The 21,362-nt window shown below is 43.9% G+C and overlaps 1 protein-coding gene across 1 annotated transcript; it reads left to right on the top strand.

Moving 5' to 3' along the window:
- The first annotated feature begins 7,840 nt into the window (after positions 1-7,840).
- On the top strand, positions 7,841-21,156 carry LOC146055230 (uncharacterized). Its single transcript, XM_083168224.1, has 2 exons — positions 7,841-8,197; positions 19,280-21,156. The coding sequence occupies exon 2, from the start codon at positions 19,396-19,398 to the stop codon at positions 20,860-20,862; it is 1,467 nt and encodes a 488-aa protein (XP_083024350.1). The 5' UTR covers positions 7,841-8,197; positions 19,280-19,395; the 3' UTR covers positions 20,863-21,156.
- Positions 21,157-21,362: the final 206 nt, after the last annotated feature.

Raw genomic sequence — 21,362 nt, 5'->3', positions numbered from 1 at the left:
TAGAGCAGCACCCTGTCACAGGACTCCCCAATTACCACATAGAGCAGAACCCTGTCACAGGACTCCCCTCACTAACTGAACTACCTCAGGGAGAGGGAGACAGGTACAGCCTATATGCTCATTGGACGGTGTATACAGCAGTGTGTATAAGGAGTCAGGCACAGTCTATAAGCTCGCTGGACAGTGCATACAGCAGTGTGTATAAGGAGTCAGGCACAGTCTATATGCTCATTGGACAGTGTATACAGCAGTGTGTATAAGGAGTCAGGCACAGTCTATATGCTCATTGGACAGTGTACACAGCAGTGTGTATAAGGAGTCAGGCACAGTCTATATGCTCACTGGACAGTGTATACAGCAGTGTGTATAAGGAGACAGGTACAGCCTATATGCTCGTTGGACAGTGTACACAGCAGTGTGTATAAGGAGTCAGGCACAGTCTATGTGCTCATTGGACAGTGTATATAGCAGTGTTTATAAGGAGTCAGGCACAGTCTATAAGCTCGCTGGACGGTGTATCCTGTAAAGCAGTACAGTGCTGCACAGCCATAGGCGTGCGCAGGGGGGGTGCCAGGGGTGCACAGGCACCCCCTAATGCAAAGCACACGGTGCCAGAATGGGGGGAGCAAGAGGGCAGGTCGCTCCCCCCAAGTATAAAAGAGGCACTGTGTTATGAAGCAGTGGAGATGCGGTCTGGACCCGCAATGGCTACCTTGTGCCTGGCCCCACCACCAGCTGCAGCGTTGTTACAGAGTGCAGACACAGAATGCTCGCCGCCCTTCAATACAGACACAGTACAGCGGGCAGCAGCACTGAAGCTCCCTGCCCCATATGCTCCGCCCCCGCTTCGCCTCCTGCAGTGCCTGAGCTGGTCCAATTGCTGCCTCCCACTGCTGCTGAGTGCTGAGCTGCTGGCATGTCACCGCCATCTCTGCAGACTGACAGGCAAGCTCCTCCGCTGCTTTGTTTCTTGTCCCCCGCCCCCCCCCCCCGAGCTGTGTCTAGGGCCCGCTGCTCCCCCTGCACCCTGTCATACTATGAGCTCTGCTGCAGCAGAGCAGACAGAAGCAAAGGCCACACACAGTACCTCTCCTGCTATTTCTCGGGTTGCGCTAAGCCTCCGCCCCAACCCGAATAGGTAGTCTGTCCCCAGAAGTGACCCTGAGGCCCCGCCCATATTTCTGCCTGATCTGTCCATAGCTGATCCTCCTCGTTTCTGTAAGCCCCCATCCCCAGCCATTCTAAGCTCCGCCCAATATGGCTGATTCACCTTAACCCCCAACTCATTCATGGCTTCACTTGAGACAGCTAACTATGGCACTAAACAGTGGAAGTGTTCTGCTGCTACTGTGATTGGCTGCTCTACTCTAAACTTCATGGTCTGATCAGGTACCTGATGCAGTGTTAATTACTGTGAAGGAATAATGTAGACAAGTGGACAATACTGTATGGAACATAGTTTGGGGCAATGGGCATTATTGTGTAGGGTGTAATGTGATGCAATGGGCGTTATTGTGCGGGGCGTAATGTGATGCAAGGTGCATTACTGTGTGGGGCGTAATGTGATGGAATGTGCATTATTCTGTGGGGCGTATTGTGACACAATGGGCATTAATGTGAGGGGTGTAGTGTGGGGCAATGGGCATTATTGTGCGGTTGTAATGTGATGCAATGGGTATTACTGTGTATGGGGCATAATGTGACAAAATGGGCATTACTGTGTGGGGCGTAATATGACATAATGGGCAATACTGTGTGGGGCGTAATGTGATGCAATGGGTATTACTGTGTGGGGCGTAATGTGGTGTATAATGTGGTCTTATAATTCTGTGAAAGAATAATATTTTAAATACATCAAAGTATTGCTATTGCTATTTACACCCCCTTACGCTGTCAGGCTGCGCTCCTTCTGTACTGTTTTGTCTGCCATCAGCTTCCCCCACCACTACCCCCGTTGCTTTCTGAGGTCACAGGCCCTCGTAAAATCTTTCTATGGGTTCCAGCAAGGTCTGGTTATGCCCCTGCACATAAGCCCACAAAAGCCACTTCTTCTTGCTGCCTGTACCGGGCTGTGCTGTACATACAGTGCTGTGCTGCAGACTGGTTGTGCAGGTAATGATGGCCCATGTGCACCCAGGCAGTTCATTTTCTAACATATGTTATGGCATTACAGTGTGTGGCATTATGTGTAATAGGTATTAGTGTACATTTCTAGTGTGTGTGGGGGAATTATTCATTCTAAAGCCTATACATAAATAAGTTACCTTCTATTTAGTTTGCATTGATGTCCAATAGGCCGTGATAGACACACCCAATAGCTGGTGATGGACACGCCCAGTAGGTGGTGATGGACACGCCCCTTAAATTGGGCACCCCCTAAGAAAATGGGCTGCGCACGCCTATGTGCACAGCTGATCCTACAAGTCACTTGGGCTGAGGCAAAATAACAGCTGTTATACTAGGGATAGTACTCCCTTTCTGCAGCTCTAAACCATCATATTCCCTGATTGGATATTGCTTCCATATGACTGACAGACCTGGCATCTCATGGACACCCCTGACAGTACTTTATCAGAGAGCACAGAGAAAGGAGGAAAGTAAACTGTCCCCTTAATCTGCCTTGTTCCATAGACAGAGACTAATAGGAGCTACAGTATACAGGTTATCGTCACTATATATACAGGATTGCCTATTACTTCTCCACAGTCATCAATGGCTTCAGTTATCTAACCAGTGACCAGCATTAAGGAGTGTTATATACCTAGAGCGTTCCATGAATAGACACAAACTACTAAGCTAGAAAGAGTAGTGATCTTGTGTTTCCTGCGCACCCCCTTGCTGCCTGGGTCAAAAAACTTCCTGGTGTCTTCCCAAAAGGCACCAAAAAGGACTGGAGTAGGAGAGTAGATGGAAGTGACCTTTGGCGCACTGGGTATAAAAATGTCTTCCAATTAAGGTGGAGTTGGTTAATCCAAAAATGTATTTATTATGACACAAAGTTGATAAAAGGCAAGAAAAACAATAACAATAACATCAGAAATCCTTCCTCACCCAGCTACAGAGGTGGAGCCAAGGATGGTGTTAACAGAGTGCTCCAAAGGGTACACCCTGTAGGCTCCACAAACTTTAGACTGGGCAGTACTGGGCACAGATTAAAACATCAAATATGGTGGATACAATATTAAAGTCCTTCTCACCCAGCTGAGGAAATGGAGCCAGGATGGTAGGTTGACAGGGGGTCCAAAACAATGAGGGCTCACCCTGTCGGCTCCACAAGCTTAAGCTGGGCAAATGGTCCTCCGTGGTAGGCTGCAATCCTGTTGGGCCAACGCGTTTCAAGTCTAGAAGACTCTTTTTCAAGGCTGAGGATTGCTGTGGGAATTTCCTATTTATGGAGGAAAAAGGCGGGAAATAGTGGAGGCGGGGAGTGGGTGTGTCTCCAGACACCCTCCCCGGATTTGTCATGTCCGTCTGTCATCAGCGCAACTTCCGGTCCTGTTACCGGAAGTATGTGACTGACGCGATCGCGGCAACTTCCGCCGGAAGTTGAAGTTCCGTCCATACGGAGGGAGGTTTCGGGTAATGTTAATGGTCGTCCTGGTGAGGAGGCGGCGTCAACCTCCTAAAGTGGGAACTCCGTCTCTTCATTGCGGAGGTTCATTCACTGCATCTGCGGCCATTTTGGATAAGGGAAAGATTCATGTTGTATGGGAATCGCCGGACGCCATCTTGGGATCGGGTTATTCACTATTGTAGCGGTGGCCATCTTTGGTGTGGTCACAATAGAGGAGTCCAAAATGAATAGTACCTCAGGATAAAGCAAAGGACATGATTAGGAAGGCAATAAATACCGATATTCAATGCTATAAAATACAATAAAAATTCCATAAAAATCCCATAAAAATTCATCTGAAGAAGATAAATAGAAAAATATAGAAAAAAATAGAAAAAAATTAGAATTTTTTTTTGAAAAAAATTAGAAAAAAATTTCATCTGCAGTAGGAAAATTCATCTGAAGTAGAAAAAATTCATCTGAAGTAGAAAAAATTCATCTGAAGTAGAAAAAGTAAAAATGAGGTAAAAATGAGCAGCTGATTATAAGAACCATTTGAGTTCAAAGTCTTTATTAAGACCATGGGGGATTAATGTTTTTAATTTGAAGATCCACTCCATTTCTTTTTTAGCCAACATGGTGTCACAGTCCCTATGTTTCCATGTGGATTTGATGTTTTCTATCCCTATGAAATCTTTAATGTATTTACTTGAACATTGATGTGCGCTGCTAAAATGTTCTGACAAAGAGTGAATTTGTACCCCATTTTTTATATTCCGCAGATGCTCTGCCATTCTGGTTTTCAGAGCTCTGCTGGTCCGACCTATGTAGATCAAGCCACATGTACATTCAATGAGGTAAATGACATTTGGGGTGTGGCAGGTTATAAATTGGGAAATCTTATATTTTTTGTTTTTCACTTCAAAAGAATCTCTTTTTGATTGTTTCGATTTGACAGCTTTACACATTGCACATGCTCCACACCTGTGGAAACCCTGTGTGCGAATGCGGGAAGTGTCTGTTCCCGGTAGGGCGCTCTGAACTAGTTTCTTTTGGAGATTGTCTGATCTGCGGTAAATGAATTTTGGTTGGGAGGGGAGAAGACCAACCAAAATGGGATCTTTCTTCAAGAGAGGCCAATGTTTCTTAAAGATGGCTTCTAGTTTTTTCTGATGTGGACCATATTGGGTGATGAAGGCTAAGTCCATGTTGTCTTTCTTCTTATTATTTACTTCTTCCTCTCCTTCACCCTCATCTTCATTGGGTCTTCTTGAAATAAGAGCATCCCTACTTATAATGGAAACCTCTTGTCTGGCTTTCTCTATCTGTTGTGTTTCATATCCTCGGGCTCTGAAGTTTACTGCCATTTCCTTTAATTGTTCTCCACAGACTTCTTCCTCCGTGCAGTTTCTCTTTACACGTAAAAATTGGCTCTTGGGCACGCTATTCAGCCATCTAGGGAGGTGCTGACTTTCTTTATGGATATAGGAATTGGTATCCGTAGGTTTTTTATAGGTCTTTGTCTGGAGTTGATTATCTTTGATGTAGATCGTGAGATCTAGGAAATGGATCTCTTCTCGGCTTTTGGTAAAGGTAAATTGGATATTTAAACCGTTAGTATTCAGATAATTACATCGACGCCTTTTGTAATTATCTGATAGAGAAAGCCAGACAAGAGGTTTCCATTATAAGTAGGGATGCTCTTATTTCAAGAAGACCCAATGAAGATGAGGGTGAAGGAGAGGAAGAAGTAAATAATAAGAAGAAAGACAACATGGACTTAGCCTTCATCACTCAATATGGTCCACATCAGAAAAAACTAGAAGCCATCTTTAAGAAACATTGGCCTCTCTTGAAGAAAGATCCCATTTTGGTTGGTCTTCTCCCCTCCCAACCAAAATTCATTTACCGCAGATCGGACAATCTCCAAAAGAAACTAGTTCAGAGCGCCCTACCGGGAACAGACACTTCCCGCATTCGCACACAGGGTTTCCACAGGTGTGGAGCATGTGCAATGTGTAAAGCTGTCAAATCGAAACAATCAAAAAGGGATTCTTTTGAAGTGAAAAACAAAAAATATAAGATTTCCCAATTTATAACCTGCCACACCCCAAATGTCATTTACCTCATTGAATGTACATGTGGCTTGATCTACATAGGTCTGACCAGCAGAGCTCTGAAAAACAGAATGGCAGAGCATCTGCGGAATATAAAAAATGGGGTACAAATTCACTCTTTGTCAGAACATTTTAGCAGCGCACATCAATGTTCAAGTAAATACATTAAAGATTTCATAGGGATAGAAAACATCAAATCCACATGGAAACATAGGGACTGTGACACCATGTTGGCTAAAAAAGAAATGGAGTGGATCTTCAAATTAAAAACATTAATCCCCCATGGTCTTAATAAAGACTTTGAACTCAAATGGTTCTTATAATCAGCTGCTCATTTTTACCTCATTTTTACTTTTTCTACTTTAGATGAATTTTTTCTACTTCAGATGAATTTTTTCTACTTTAGATGAATTTTCCTACTGCAGATGAAATTTTTTTCTAATTTTTTTCTATTTTTTTCCAAAAAAAATTCTAATTTTTTTCTATTTTTTTCTAATTTTTTTTCTAATTTTTTCTATCTATTTTTTTCTATTTTTCTATTTATCTTCTTCAGATGAATTTTTATGGGATTTTTATGGAATTTTTATTGTATTTTATAGCATTGAATATCGGTATTTATTGCCTTCCTAATCATGTCCTTTGCTTTATCCTGAGGTACTATTCATTTTGGACTCCTCTATTGTGACCACACCAAAGATGGCCACCGCTACAATAGTGAATAACCCGATCCCAAGATGGCGTCCGGCGATTCCCATACAACATGAATCTTTCCCTTATCCAAAATGGCCGCAGATGCAGTGAATGAACCTCCGCAATGAAGAGACGGAGTTCCCACTTTAGGAGGTTGACGCCGCCTCCTCACCAGGACGACCATTAACATTACCCGAAACCTCCCTCCGTATGGACAGAACTTCAACTTCCGGCGGAAGTTGCCGCGATCGCGTCAGTCACATACTTCCGGTAACAGGACCGGAAGTTGCGCTGATGACAGACGGACATGACAAATCCGGGGAGGGTGTCTGGAGACACACCCACTCCCCGCCTCCACTATTTCCCGCCTTTTTCCTCCATAAATAGGAAATTCCCACAGCAATCCTCAGCCTTGAAAAAGAGTCTTCTAGACTTGAAACGCATTGGCCCAACAGGATTGCAGCCTACCACGGAGGACCATTTGCCCAGCTTAAGCTTGTGGAGCCGACAGGGTGAGCGCTCATTGTTTTGGACCCCCTGTCAACCTACCATCCTGGCTCCATTTCCTCAGCTGGGTGAGAAGGACTTTAATATTGTATCCACCATATTTGATGTTTTAATCTGTGCCCAGTACTGCCCAGTCTAAAGTTTGTGGAGCCTACAGGGTGTACCCTTTGGAGCACTCTGTTAACACCATCCTTGGCTCCACCTCTCTAGCTGGGTGAGGAAGGATTTCTGATGTTATTGTTATTGTTTTTCTTGCCTTTTATCAACTTTGTGTCATAATTAATAAATTTTTGGATTAACCCACTCCACCTTAATTGGAAGACATTTTTATACCCAGTGCGCCAAAGGTCACTTCATCTACTCTCCTACTACAAACTACTAAGCAGCTGTACAATATAGCTAATTTGCAGGACTATGGGTGTATAACCACCATTTGCCTCAAATTCGACTAATACAGTAACTACATCAGCCATTGACTGAACTCCTGCAGGACATCCTCAGCCCGGGCTTGAGTTAACATGTAAAGTGCACTTTTACAAAACTAAAAAAAGGGATAATTTGAGATCTCAAATAATTTGAAATGTAATTGTCATTGTTAAACTATAGTGTCAGAAAACTATTAATGAGTGTGTTAGTGTGAGTGTGGAGAGTTGGGGGAGGTGACGCGGGCATAGAGAAGCTATAAGGGGTAGGTGGCCATAAGGGAAATACCTTCAGGGAAGGGTCAAACTGGTTATTGAAGGGTTTAGTGTCAGTAATTGAGAAATGATAATTACTACAAGCAATGCTGTGTGCATAAATGTTCTGTGACAAAGTATGTTAATGTTCATTCACATATTCTGGATAATTTGAGATTTCATTTGAAGGAGTCGAGGACTAAGAAGAGTTCCTGAGAAAATAAAACCTTATTTATTCATCATTACCTGTCTAATTCATAGACTAATGCAATTGTTGTCACATGCTATGTACTATATTGATTACATTGCATATTAATTGACCTCAGGGGATTGTCCCAAGCATACTCCTGAGGAACATAACCTTTGAGGCTTGGGTGGAGGCACATTACAGTTATTCAAAATCTAGCAGGGATAACCCCCGTTACAAGTAGAATTGTCTGTTACGTCAGACCCTACAATGCTGCCAGGCATGTGCGCTCTGCTGACTACACATGTGCGTATAACCATGTGCTCCTTATACTCAGGTGCAGAATCCGTATTGCCGTGACTTGCTGTATGATCCCTGTAACTGGAGGCAGAAATATAACCGGATCCTCCTCTCCCCTCCGGTGTACGTGGGACACTGCTGCCGGCCAGTGATACGGGGGGATAAGGTGACTATAACATTATCTTATCATATTGGGCACTGATCAGTACGGCAGTGAATGACCGTGTTATACACTATGTCCAGTATCACTCAGCTGCGGTAAAGGATATGCCAGGAGCTATCCAATTATCCTGGAGTGGTGCTCTGCCACTGCTTCATACGTGTACATGTTTTCTAATAACGCTCCTCTGTCCAGACCACTTCCCCTCACTGGCTGCTCTGCATCCCGACTAATACTGCTCCTACCGACACCTGAGTGCTCAGCCAGCCACAGCCAGAGACACCACCACCGTGCTACTTGACCCACACCGGCCAATCAGCTGCTCCCAGCTCCCTTCTCTATTTTCTCCTGGCTCTATCGCAGCAGCAGCACCGCTTCCCTTCCCGGAGACTGAGCTCTGATCACTAACACCATTATTGTTCGGCTTCCATACAGGATAGTGCGATGGTTGATATAACTAAACCTTCCCTGAGAACTGCAGTACATAATAGGTGAAAACGGCACAAAAATGTGTACAGTAGTTTGAGATTAGCGCATTCAGACAGACGTGTATAAGATAAACACTGCCATTTCCAGGCCATGCCCTTCGGTCTATCCATGGTTCTGTGTATCTTCACAAAGGTGATGGCGCTAAAGATGTTTCTGCTCAGAGCAGAGGGAATCAACATTGTCCCGTATCTGGATGACCTCCTAATAAAGGCTCAGTCGGAGGAGAGGTTGGTGCAAGCGATCAATCTCGCTATGAAAGTTGGATTCTGAATCTTCCAAAGTCCTCGTTGGTACCATGCCAGTGTCTTCAGTTCCTGGACATGATCCTAGACACAGGGGAACAAAAGGCGTTCCTTCCTGTGGACAAAGTGGTGGCAATTCAACGTTTGTAAAGGAAGTACTCTTAGCCGAATATAAGTCCCCTTTAACACATTGGGATGATACTTAATATTTGTATTGAATATCAGTCCATCTGTACATCAGATTACTGAGCAAGTTGGTGGCCTCATTCGAGGCTGTTCAATATGGAAGGTTCCATTCCAGAACTTTTCAACTGTTCATCTTGAGTGAGTGGTCCAGGTCTCACCTCCACATGCACAAGATAATATGTCTGTCCCCCCAGACATAGTTGTAACTCCATTGATGGCTTCAGTTTCCCAACCTGATGGTGGGCTAGAGTTTTGGGATTCAAAACTGGATCTTTCTCAGGAAGGTCACCAGTCTAATGGGCTGGGGTGCAGTGACGCAGTGGGTTCAGTTCCAAGGCAATTGGGCCTCATGGGAAGCCAGATTACACATCAACAGAGCTTTGAGTCATGTTCAAAGCTCTGTTGCAACTCTATCCACTACTACAGTGTCAAGCTGTGCAGGTCCAGTCAGCCAACGCAATGACAGTTGCCTACATAAACCATCAGGGAGGTATGAAGAGCAGAGCGTGTGTGAGGGAAATGTCCAAAATTCTCTTCTGGGCAGAACAGCATGCAAGAGTGACCTCAGCCATAGAGATGGAGCGCCTGGCAGCCAGGGTCGCCAAATGTCCCATGCTGGCGCATCTCACTCGCATGTCAGTAAAGGCGGCAGGGAGTGGCTTCCCTGCTTCTCTCCACTTCAGGGAAATGGGCAGGGATTGGGGGGAGCTGGGGCAGTGCAGGGAGAAGGGCAGAGTGGCCACTACAGCCTCCGCCAGAATGGGACGCACGAGCACCCCCTTCTGGTGATTGGTGGCGGACATTCTATCACCAGGGGCAGCTCCATTGAGAGCTGTTCCATCTCTATTTATCTCGGGAGTGGACAACTGGCAGGCAGATTTCCTCAGTCGACAATCTCCATCCAGGGGAATAGTGCCTGAACCCCCAGGTATTACATCTGATTGTTGATCGTTGGGGACTTCCACAGATAGACCTGATAGCATTCAGACTCAACAGAAAACTCAACAGGTATTGTTCAAGAACAGTTGATCTTCAAGCAGTGGCTGCCCCAGCACTGCCCGTTCGTCTACCAAGACTTAGGGCTGCTTCACACGCTCCGGCTGACACTGGGCGGCAAAAACCTGTACGCCCAAATGCCATGCCGTACACAGTAGTTAATGATGGACAGGATTGTGTCCACACGAGATGGTCACGGCCCGGCCGCTCGGTAGCGGCCGGCTGTCACCACTGGAGAGGACGGCTGCCACGCTGTGGCCATCACGACCATTGTAAACTTCTGTGCGCGGCAGGGCTACTTGGCCGTGCTGGGTTTCGCCACCCGACGGCTGTCGGTGTGTGTAAAAGAGTCCTTAGCGTGGCTTTGTTTAATGGCTTGGAGGTTGACAGACAGATTCTAGCCCAGAAGGGCCTGCATGCCTCGGTGATATCTACCATGACCCAGGCTAGACTGCCTTTGGAGGAAATATGTTGGCTGGTGTGAGAAAAATAATTTTCCACCTGCTGATTTTAAGATGGACCATTTCCTGCAGTTCTTGCAGGCAGGTCTGGATTTGGGCCTACGTCTGGGATCGTTAAAGGTTCAGATTTCGACCTTGTCTGTTTCCTTCCAGAAAAGTTTGCTAGTCATGCTTGAAGTACAGACATTTATTAAAGGCGTTCTCCATATTCAGCACTCCCATGTGCCTCCTACGGCACCCTGGGAACTGGACATTGTGTTGAATTTTCTGAAGTCATCGTGGTTTGAACAAGAAAAAGGAGCGACCTCTCTATGTCTTCGATATAAATCATGGTTTGAACCCATGGCAACGACTGATTTGAAATACCCCAAGTGGAAGACGGTAGTGCTTCTGTCCCTAGCCTCTGCTAGGAGGGTGTCTGAATTAGGAGCATTGTCGTGTAAAAGCCCACATCTCGTCTTTCATGAAGACAGGGCAGAGCTTAGAACAAGAGAGCAGTTCCTGCCGAAGGTGGTATCGGCTTTCCACCTAAACCAGCCTATTGTGGTTCTGACTAGCACTGCTCATCCTAATATCCCAGAATCCCTGGATGTTTTGAGAGCCTTGAAAACATATGTTAAAAGGAAAGCTCACATTCATAAGACAGATTGCCTCTTTGTGCTCTATGATGCTGTTAGGGTTCTGAGGGGATACCAGACAGGAGGTTACTGGGACGGACAGGCCACGATCCAACCCTAACTCTGTTAATCCCTCCAGAGGCTATAGGCATCTGCAGAGCTAAGACTTCACCTATAAGAGCCAAGTTCGAAGGAGTAAATTAGGTTCACACCAACCCCAGTGCCACCTGGACTTGGCAAGAAAACAAGGTGCCTACCACCTCCAGAACAGACAAGAGGATTGCTAACTTAAAACCCATAAACATGGTACAAAACAATAATGTGACACAACTGTCCTCCACAGGGGAATTCTCCAGCAGCCCAACGTACACTTGTTTTGACTAATGATCCCTAGCTGGATCAATTAGAAAGATGGTGAAGTAGGGAGCAAAGATACAGTTTCCCACCACACTACCCTGGATGCAACAATGCATAAAGATGTTAATAATTACACAATACTCCAACAGTTAGACCTATTCATGCAGTTCTGCAGCAAGATGTAATAACACGGAACTGGCTCCCACCATAACACTGAGGATAGCTTGTGGGAATACCAGAGAGACACCACATAAGTTTGCACATAGATAATACTGCAATTAGCAGAGAATGCAAATGCCTAGATGGTACAATGACACTTATCTCTGTACAGGTCTGGGTCAAGACATCAGTAGCCGGTACCAGGGGACAATAGTTTGTAGGGGAAAGAGAAAGATGTGCACAATAGATGCACACCAAAGAATGGATTTAGTGTGTTAAAAATTAAATACCTAACACCAAATTAAAATCCATTTATTGGTACAAAACCCATTGCAAGTGGGGACCAAATCCCAAAGAAGTGATACTAGATTCTTTCTTCTCATAGGGGTATTTCTCCAAATAGTGCTGAAAAATAAAGATTTATAAAATATAAATATTCACAGCACTGCCAAATTGTCCAAGGGAAACTCTTTTAATCACTAAAAACACTATTTCTTTCTTGTGTGCATTTGCACTTCACATTATATGTTGTGTGTATGTATGTCTAAAAAGTTTTAACCTCTGAAAATATTTTCACAAGCCGCAGAAGGTGGTTATCCTGTGCAATCCTATGTGTTAAAAGTTTGCACAGGACAGTGTCCTCTCTTCTTTTTATTCAAATTAACTAATAAAAGTTTAAGTTTTAAAACAGTAACAAACCAAAAATTTCTTCTTCAAATATCTTTCTCCTTTGGTGTGCATCTATTGTGCAAATCTTTCTCTTTCCCCTACAAACTATTGTCCTAACCTTTGCCCGGATAGCACCCCCGCCAGATTATTTTCAATAAAGGCAGCCCAGATACATAAAAATCCCTAAAATTACTAAAGGGATATGACCCAGTTGTGTGCGGACCTCCAATACCCCCTCCCCTCTCTCCCTCATTGATTGGGTACCAGGGGACAGGAAGAAACTTGGTCTCCTCTGCAACACAATCCCAGATGCACAGCAAGGACACCGACTTCAGGCTTGCACCAGAAGCTGACAGGCAAAACAGAATAGGACAGGCTACACATGGAAAATCACCGGCGTCTGGGTAAAAGGCAGCATGGGAGATAAAGGGCAATCACAATAGCCAAGGCACAATAGCAGCATGGGAGATAAACTCCCAATGACAATAGCCAAGGCCAGGGGCGGATCCAGGATAAAATGACAGGGGGGCACCATGATAAAAGAGGGTTTAGGTGGGGGAGGTCCAGTGTTAGTGGTGCCAGTGTACATGCTAAGAGAGCGGCAGAGAGAGGGTGGGAATGGGATTAAAAATAGGCCCTGGCATTTAAAGTACGCAGGCCCACCATTGCAACAAAAGTGAAGGATGTAGTTGTGCGCGCGCCGAAGGCACGCTCTGGAAAAGGGGGTGTGGCCACTCAACAGGGGGCATGTCCTTGAGTGTAGTGTACAACACCATATACAACTTCTACACATTATGCAACAAAATACTAGACCCCATTATACTTGCCCCTTACACATGATGCCAAATGGAATGAGCCAAAATTCACATAATGCCACACGGATTGTGTCAAAATTCACATAATGCCACACGGATTGAGCCAAAATTTACATAATAACACACGGATTGAGCCAAAATTCACATAATGCCAAATGGATTGAGCCAAAATTCACATAATGCCAAATGGATTGAGCCAAAATTCACATAATGCCACATGGATTGTGTCAAAATTCACATAATGCCACATGGATTGTGTCAAAATTCACATAATGCCACACGGATTGAGCCAAAATTCACATAATGCCAAATGGATTGAGCCAAAATTCACATAATGCCACATGGAATGTGTCAAAAGTCACATAATGCCACACGGATTGTGTCAAAATTCACATAATGCCACACAGATTGAGCCAAAATTCACATAATGCCACACGGATTGTGTCAAAATTCACATAATGCCACACGGATTGAGCCAAAATTTACATAATAACACACGGATTGAGCCAAAATTCACATAATGCCAAATGGATTGAGCCAAAATTCACATAATGCCAAATGGATTGAGCCAAAATTCACATAATGCCACATGGATTGTGTCAAAATTCACATAATGCCACATGGATTGTGTCAAAATTCACATAATGCCACACGGATTGAGCCAAAATTCACAATGCCAAATGGATTGAGCCAAAATTCACATAATGCCACATGGAATGTGTCAAAAGTCACATAATGCCACACGGATTGTGTCAAAATTCACATAATGCCACACAGATTGAGCCAAAATTCACATAATGCCAAATGGATTGTAACAAAATTCACATAATGCCACATGGATTGTGTCAAAATTCACATAATGCCAAATGGATTGAGCCAAAATTCACATAATGCCACACGGATTGAGACAAAATTCACATAATGCCACACGGATTGAGACAAAATTCACATAATGCCACACGGATTGAGCCAGAATTCACATAATGCCACACAGATTAAGACAAAATTCACAATACGCTTCATAAACAGCGACATTGTCCACCAAAGGCGCGCATTAAACATTTACACCATAATGTCCATTGCACGTTAAGTTACACGGCATGATGTCCATTATGTATTATGCCAAACACCATAATGCCTATTAAAAATTATGCTACATACAGTAAGTGCTACTTATCTACATGCTCATTGCCAAGGGTTCCATGCTCATTGCCAGAGGTTCCATGCTCGTTGCCATGTGGGATTACATGCTCATTGCCAACGGGGAATACATGCTCGTGGTAAATGGGGGACAGACGCCTCCAGGCAGAAGTGATAGCCACTGACAGTGGCAGAGCCTGGCTATATTCCGAGCACTGCAGGTCCCAGCTATTTGAAATAATACCCATTTCACACCAGAAAATGCATTCCCAGGTTGGCCCCTTTTACACCAGCCTAGTCCCTGCATTTTCTGGTGTGAGGGGGAGAGAAAACCACCCCTCCCCCCTTTAACCAGTTATCTCATTTAACTGGCTATATCTTCGGATCTAACTGACCCATTTACATGAGACAAGTATCATATTGAAGAAGTTTTGAGTGGGCTTTGAATGATTTTGGTCCAGTAAAACTGGAACGTTTGGTTCCAGAGTAATCTGCCCTCAAAGAACATGAACAGCCATGAAATTACATTTCAAAAATAAAAACATCGATTTACACGCTATATCTCTGGAACCGATTGACCGATATAGACCATCCTGGTATCATATTGAAGGCCCAGCGATTTGGAATTGAATAACATAAATGACAAGCTCCTGTGATTCCAGGGGGGGGGCTGGCAGCTGTCGGAACCGGGTCGGGGTTGGAATTGACGGGTCCCATATTATCCTATGGTTAAAGCTTTGCCAGGCGATATCTCCGGTTCCCGGGGGGCTAGAGACATGGGGCTGGGCTCGTTGGAAAGCTCTGGTCCTCATCTACAAAATGAATGACAGGGGGGGCACGTGCCCAGGTGCACGGGAGTAACAGTATAGGAAGGGAAGGATTGTCACAAGCTCTAAATTAATAAAGGTGATATGTTTTTATTATTCAAAAGACCAACATAGGACCTAATTAGGATCTGGTACCGCTAGGGTGCTTGGTTGGAGGTGCTCTCAAAATAGTTCAGCAATAAAGTTAACAGAAAAAAGGGGGGGTGTCCCAAGGAGGACAAAGGCAGAACAGTAAGGGTTTTTGGGGCACGCTTTTAAATGAATGTGTTATGAGTGAACTAAAATATAACTTTTATTAAACAACTCTATAAAAAGAGAGAAACATTACAACAATTAAATAAGTACATACATGAATAAATTTCTACAACAATTTAAATGGTAGTGTCGTCATTAAATCACTGGCAAAAATGATTTATACACGTTATCCACCTCTAATACTATGGTTTTGCATAAGATAAATTGAAATCCAAGGTTGGAGTTTGTGCATGAGTAATTATAACTGACCAATGTCTGTTACTTCGTCAGGACAGATTCCCAACAGACATTGGTCAGTTATAATTACTCATGCACAAACTCCAACCTTGGATTTCAATTTATCTTGTGAAAAACCATAGTATTAGAGGTGAATACCGTGTATAAATAATTTTTGCCAGTGATTTAATGACAACACTACCATTTAAATTGTTGTAGAAATTTATTCATGTATGTACTTATTTAATTGTGGTGATGTTTCTCTCTTTTTTAAGTTGTTTAATAAAAGTTATATTCTAAGCTGTCCATTGCTCATTGGATACAAACAACGATTCAACAAGCTTATGTGTCAGCAGATTACACACTTCGTGCTTCCGTGAATGCCCATTCAACAAGAGCGGTGGGGTAAATCTGGGCAGCTGCCTGGGGTGTCTCTGCTTTGTAACTTTGCAGAGCTGTGATGTGGTCAGGCCAACATACATTTGTAAAGTTCTACTAGTTTGACACTGGCCAAAAAAGATACCCAGTTTGGGCAGGTGGTGCTGCAGAAGTCTCCACATGTTCCTATCCATTCTGGTATTTCTGGGACTTTCCTATCATATTGAGACCCCAGTATACCATATAGGTGATAGAGAAAATAGAATGTTAATGACCTACTGGTAAATCTCTTTCTCGTAGTCCATATAGGATACTGGGTGCTCCCGCCTCGGTGCAGAGTCTTTTCTGCAACATGTTCTCAGTTATCTGGTTGAAGTTGTGTTGGTAACCTTTCTTGTCACCAGTTGTAACTACCGTTAAAAAAAAAACATTTTAAGATTTTATATGCGCCTGTCTCCTGCGGAGGACCCTCTATTCCCAGTATATTGAGACCCCTGTATCCCATATGGACTACGAGAAAAGGATTTACCGGTAGGTAATTAAAATCCTGTTTTTTGTGGTTAGGCATTGCTTGCTGCTGTTTATGGCCTCTAGAACCTGCTGAAGTGTAATTTCAGGGGTCCTCGGTGGGCTGTTGCACTTGGAGGGGGTGGTATGTGGTGGGGTCGAGGGTGTTTGTGAGTTGTTTCTGGCTTGTGCGCAGGCATATCTTTCTAGCTGGGCTGCAGCTGTGCTATTGCAGATTTTCCCCAGTATAACTGCCAAGTGCGGTGCTGGTGTCTCCACACACACACAAAATATCAGTATTACATTTCTGTACCAGGGGACTTGGCTATCTTAGTCTATGTCACTCCACAATGATGCTACAGTTGCTTTATGCAGTTCTATTTGAATGGCAAGCTGAATTCTACAGTTTAGATCCACGAAGGGCTTCAGGAGCCAGCACAATCTCGCTGGCAATCTCCCTTGGCAACAAATACAATGTCCCACTCTGTCCAGATGGTACAACACAGAGCCCTCTAGCCCTCCGGTAACTGAGCCAACACTTAACTGATCTTATCCGCTGACAATAATCACTGACTATGCAGTTTAAGAATAAAGGTTCAGGTAAAGACGCAACTTATGCCCCGCAGCAGCCTCTTGGTAATAACACCTTCTCCTGCGGACTACAACAGCCCACTACTTCCAGGCGTCTAACGCTGTCTCCTGCTGGCACGACTACCTAGCTCCTTACAGAATTAAGGTTCCTGGCGGCTGGTAAGCAATGTGCTCATGCAGCCTCACAGATGACCACAGGGCCCTCGGCTCCCTTGCATGTCAGCTCGGGGGAGTGTTACACAGCAGCGGGTGCAGGTATTGTCTGCTTTCCCCTCACATCGATGTCTGCCGGTGCTTCCCGCCCTGCAGCTATCAGGAAGGGAATATCAGGCAGGGAGCTCTTTCTTCTACTCCAGGACAGGCCAACCTGTGGCTCTCCAGATGTGGTGAAACTACAAATCCCAGCATGCCTTGCCCCAGTTTTAACACTCCCTTATAGCAAAACTGTGGCAAGGCATGATGGGGTTTGTAGTTTCACAACATCTGGAGAGCCACAGGTTGGCCAGGCCTGTAATCTACTCCCACGCTGTTTTAGACGGGGGGGTTACCTGCATCCTACAGCTGACCTCACGGAGAAAGCCGGTCAGCTGAGACAGGTATCTCTGTATCTAAACCGGTTATATGAACAGCAGATTCGTGTACATATAACCTGCGCTATTTATGCTGTTACTCTTCCACGTGAAGTGCTTTCATTTTTTAAAGTATGACAACCCGGTGTTATGATAATTTTGGTAGTTGTGATAATTAGCCTGTCGTTAGTCTATTTCTCCCACGTTAAGTGATCCTAGATCATCTCTTACAAGGTGTGACAGCCCGTTATCTCTTATATTTGATACTTATATTGGTTTTGATATGTGTACAAGTTACATACTTATATTTACCCTATGACGGATTCTATACTCTGTAACAACCTTAAACAAGCATACTCGGCAATCATTTCTAGGGAGGTGACAGGGTCACATTGATTTCTGTTGAACTTTAACACTTTAACCCCCTGTCTATACATTTGTTCAGTTACCATCAATACTGACACAAGTGAGACATCAAGTACGGGGGTACATTTACTCCTTTTTTTTTACCTCTCTTTCTGTGGGGAGCAAGCGCAGACTATCACTCTCAACCTCCATCCTATGTGCAACACGATGGTAGGACAGTAGAAGGGTCTGTGCATCGCATCAACCACTTGAACTACAGTCTCTTACATCTGTCACTCTCTCATCCATTGGGCCACCAGTCCCCCCCTGCAATGTCACGTATGTCAACAGGGAGGTGACCTCTCTGACCCTCTGGAAAGCAAAAGTGACCTGCAGTCCTGCATGTCAGCCACCTGCTTCAGAACCCATTACGGATACGATCACACTTCACTGTGCCGCCTGATCCCGTCCGATCTCAGCAGCTAAGCAGTGAGAGGCCGGATCAGTACCTACTGGGTGACCAGTAGGGAATATTCGGTGCTGTATAGCTAACTGGGATACAGCTGCATCTGGTTTCCCAGGAGGATCTTTCTTTCTATTCCACTTTTTTCTGGCATCTTTTGCATCATCTCCGTAACCTATGACGCTTAATTTAATCGCACCCGCTGCATGAATCGATAATAGCAGTACAGAATTTATTAGACCAGGGTGCGGGGGTGGTCCACGTAGAACCAAACATTTTCGCAAAAAACATTGAGTTATTATACTTGTGCTTCCACATGTATATTTATATATGATACTCATAATTATTATTATTCTTTTGATACTCAGCAATGGTAGTTTCAATTTAGTTTGACGCCGCTATTTTAAACGAGTGTAATAAAAGTTATATTTTAACCTTATCACTACTCTAATCATCTTAACTATCAAACATTCAAGCGTGCCCCAAAAAACCTTTCTGGTTCTGCCTTTTTGTCCCTCTTGGACATAAACCCCTTTTGTACTACTCCCACGCTGCCAAGGTCATGCCCCTAGCGCTTTGCAAAGAATTTAATAAAAAGATGCTCGGCTCTTACAATCCCGCTATAGCATGGCAGGACTAGAAGGACTGTTTAACGCACAAGGAGGCTGGATGTATGTGGACACATCTGTACACGAATATATAATCAGTGACTGATACTTGTTATTGTGTATAAATATATGTCTTATACAATAAAAGTAGTGTTATCCTGGTAACCATTATGCTTTTATATATTAACTTTCTTACAGGACATATAAGGAGCAGGATTCTAACTAAGACGACGTGGAAAAGGACATTGTTCTCCGATCAAGCCAACTAAATACATTATATCTCCTTACACCTCAGGACTCATCTCACTTCATACATGATGAGTCACACAGGAGAGAAACCACATGTGTGCTCTGAGTGTGACAAAGGTTTTACATGTAAATCACAGCTTCTCAGACATCAGAGGACTCACACAGGGGAGAAGCCATTTACATGTTCTGAATGCAGAAAATGTTTTTCCAATAAGTCACAGCTTGTTATACATCAGAGGAGTCACACAGGAGAGAAACCATATAAATGTTCTGAATGCAGCAAATGTTTTTCTGATAAGTCAAATCTTGTCACACATCAGAGGAGTCACACAGGAGAGAAGCCACATGTGTGCTCTGAGTGTGACAAAGGCTTTACATGTAAATCACAGCTTCTCATACATCAGAGGACTCATACAGGGGAGAAGCCATTTACATGTTCTGAATGCAGAAAATGTTTTTCCACTAAGTCACAGCTTGTTATACATCAGAGGAGTCACACAGGAGAGAAACCATATAAATGTTCTGAATGCAGAAAATGTTTTTCTGATAAGTCACAGCTTGTCCTACATCAGAGGAGTCACACAGGAGAGAAACCATATAAATGTTCTGAATGCAGCAAATGTTTTTCCCTGAAGTCACATCTTGTCCGACATCAGAGGAGTCACACAGGAGAGAAGCCATATAAATGTTCTGAATGCAGCAAATGTTTTTCTGATAAGTCAAAGCTTGTTATACATCAGAGGAGTCACACAGGAGAGAAACCATATAAATGTTCTGAATGCAGCAAATGTTTTTCCCAGAAGTCACTTCTTGTCCAACATCAGAGGAGTCACACAGGAGAGAAGCCATATAAATGTTCTGAATGCAGCAAATGTTTTCCCCACAAGTCAGATCTTGTCCGACATCAGAGGAGTCACACAGGAGAGAAGCCATATAAATGTTCTGAATGCAGCAAATGTTTTCCTAAGAAGTTTGAGCTTGTTATACATCAGAGGAGTCACACAGGGGAGAAGCCATATAAATGTTCTGAATGCAGCAAATGTTTTTCCAATAAGTCAAATCTTGTCACACATCAGATGAATCACACAGGAGAGAAGCCATATACATGTTCTGAATGCAGCAAAGGTTTTCCCAATAAGTCACTTCTTGTCCTACATCAGAGGAGTCACACAGGAGAGAAGCCATATAAATGTTCTGAATGCAGCAAATGTTTTTCCAAAAAGTCACATCTTGTCCGACATCAGAGGAGTCACACAGGAGAGAAGCCATATAAATGTTCTGAATGCAGCAAATGTTTTTCCCAGAAGACACAGCTTGTTGTACATCAGAGGAGTCACACAGGAGAGAAGCCATATAAATGTTCTGAATGCAGCAAATGTTTTTCCCAGAAGACACAGCTTGTCCTACATCAGAGGAGTCACACAGGAGAGAAACCATATAAATGTTCTGAATGTAGCAAATGTTTTCCCCAGAAGTCACAGCTTGTCCTACATCAGAGGAGTCACACAGGAGAGAAACTAAAAATGCTGTGAATGCAGGTAGAGTGTTACTAGAAAGACAATACTTTTTAATCCCTTGAGTCACTCTGAGGGCCTGAATGCAGTATATTTCATACATAATTAAGGTAACTTGTAACACACTATGCATGCAATGTATACAATTTTTTCCTAGTGTGAGAAGTGTTTTGTATGAATCAGTCCTGATAGTCTGGATAGTCTGGAGCGGTCTGACAAGTGGATTTGGGGGCACTTTTTTCCTGGGATGAACTGTCTGTTAGGAACTAGATCTGCAATATAACAACATACAGTGGTGAAGGGGCTGCTGGTACTGAGCTCTGTAAAATACAGCTGTTCTGCTGGTGCCGGTACTGATCTCTGTCATATACAGCTGTACTGCTAGTGCCGGTACTGAGATGTGTAATATACAGCTGTTCTACTGGTGCTGGTACTGAGCTGTGTAATATACAGCTGTACTGCTGGTGCCGGTACTGAGCTCTGTAATATGCAGCTGTACTGCTAGTGTAGGTACTGAG

Source organism: Crinia signifera, unplaced genomic scaffold, assembly GCF_055691185.1.
Source record: "Crinia signifera unplaced genomic scaffold, ASM5569118v1 HAP2_SCAFFOLD_395, whole genome shotgun sequence".
Classification (NCBI taxonomy): domain Eukaryota; kingdom Metazoa; phylum Chordata; class Amphibia; order Anura; family Myobatrachidae; genus Crinia; species Crinia signifera.
Note: the sequence above shows the minus strand (reverse complement) of the source record. Positions and strands in the feature narration are given on the sequence as shown.

Bases quoted from the DNA above. Each gene is read 5' to 3' on its own strand.
- LOC146055230 (XM_083168224.1), top strand. From the start codon at position 19,396: ATGATGAGTCACACAGGAGAGAAACCACATGTGTGCTCTGAGTGTGAC.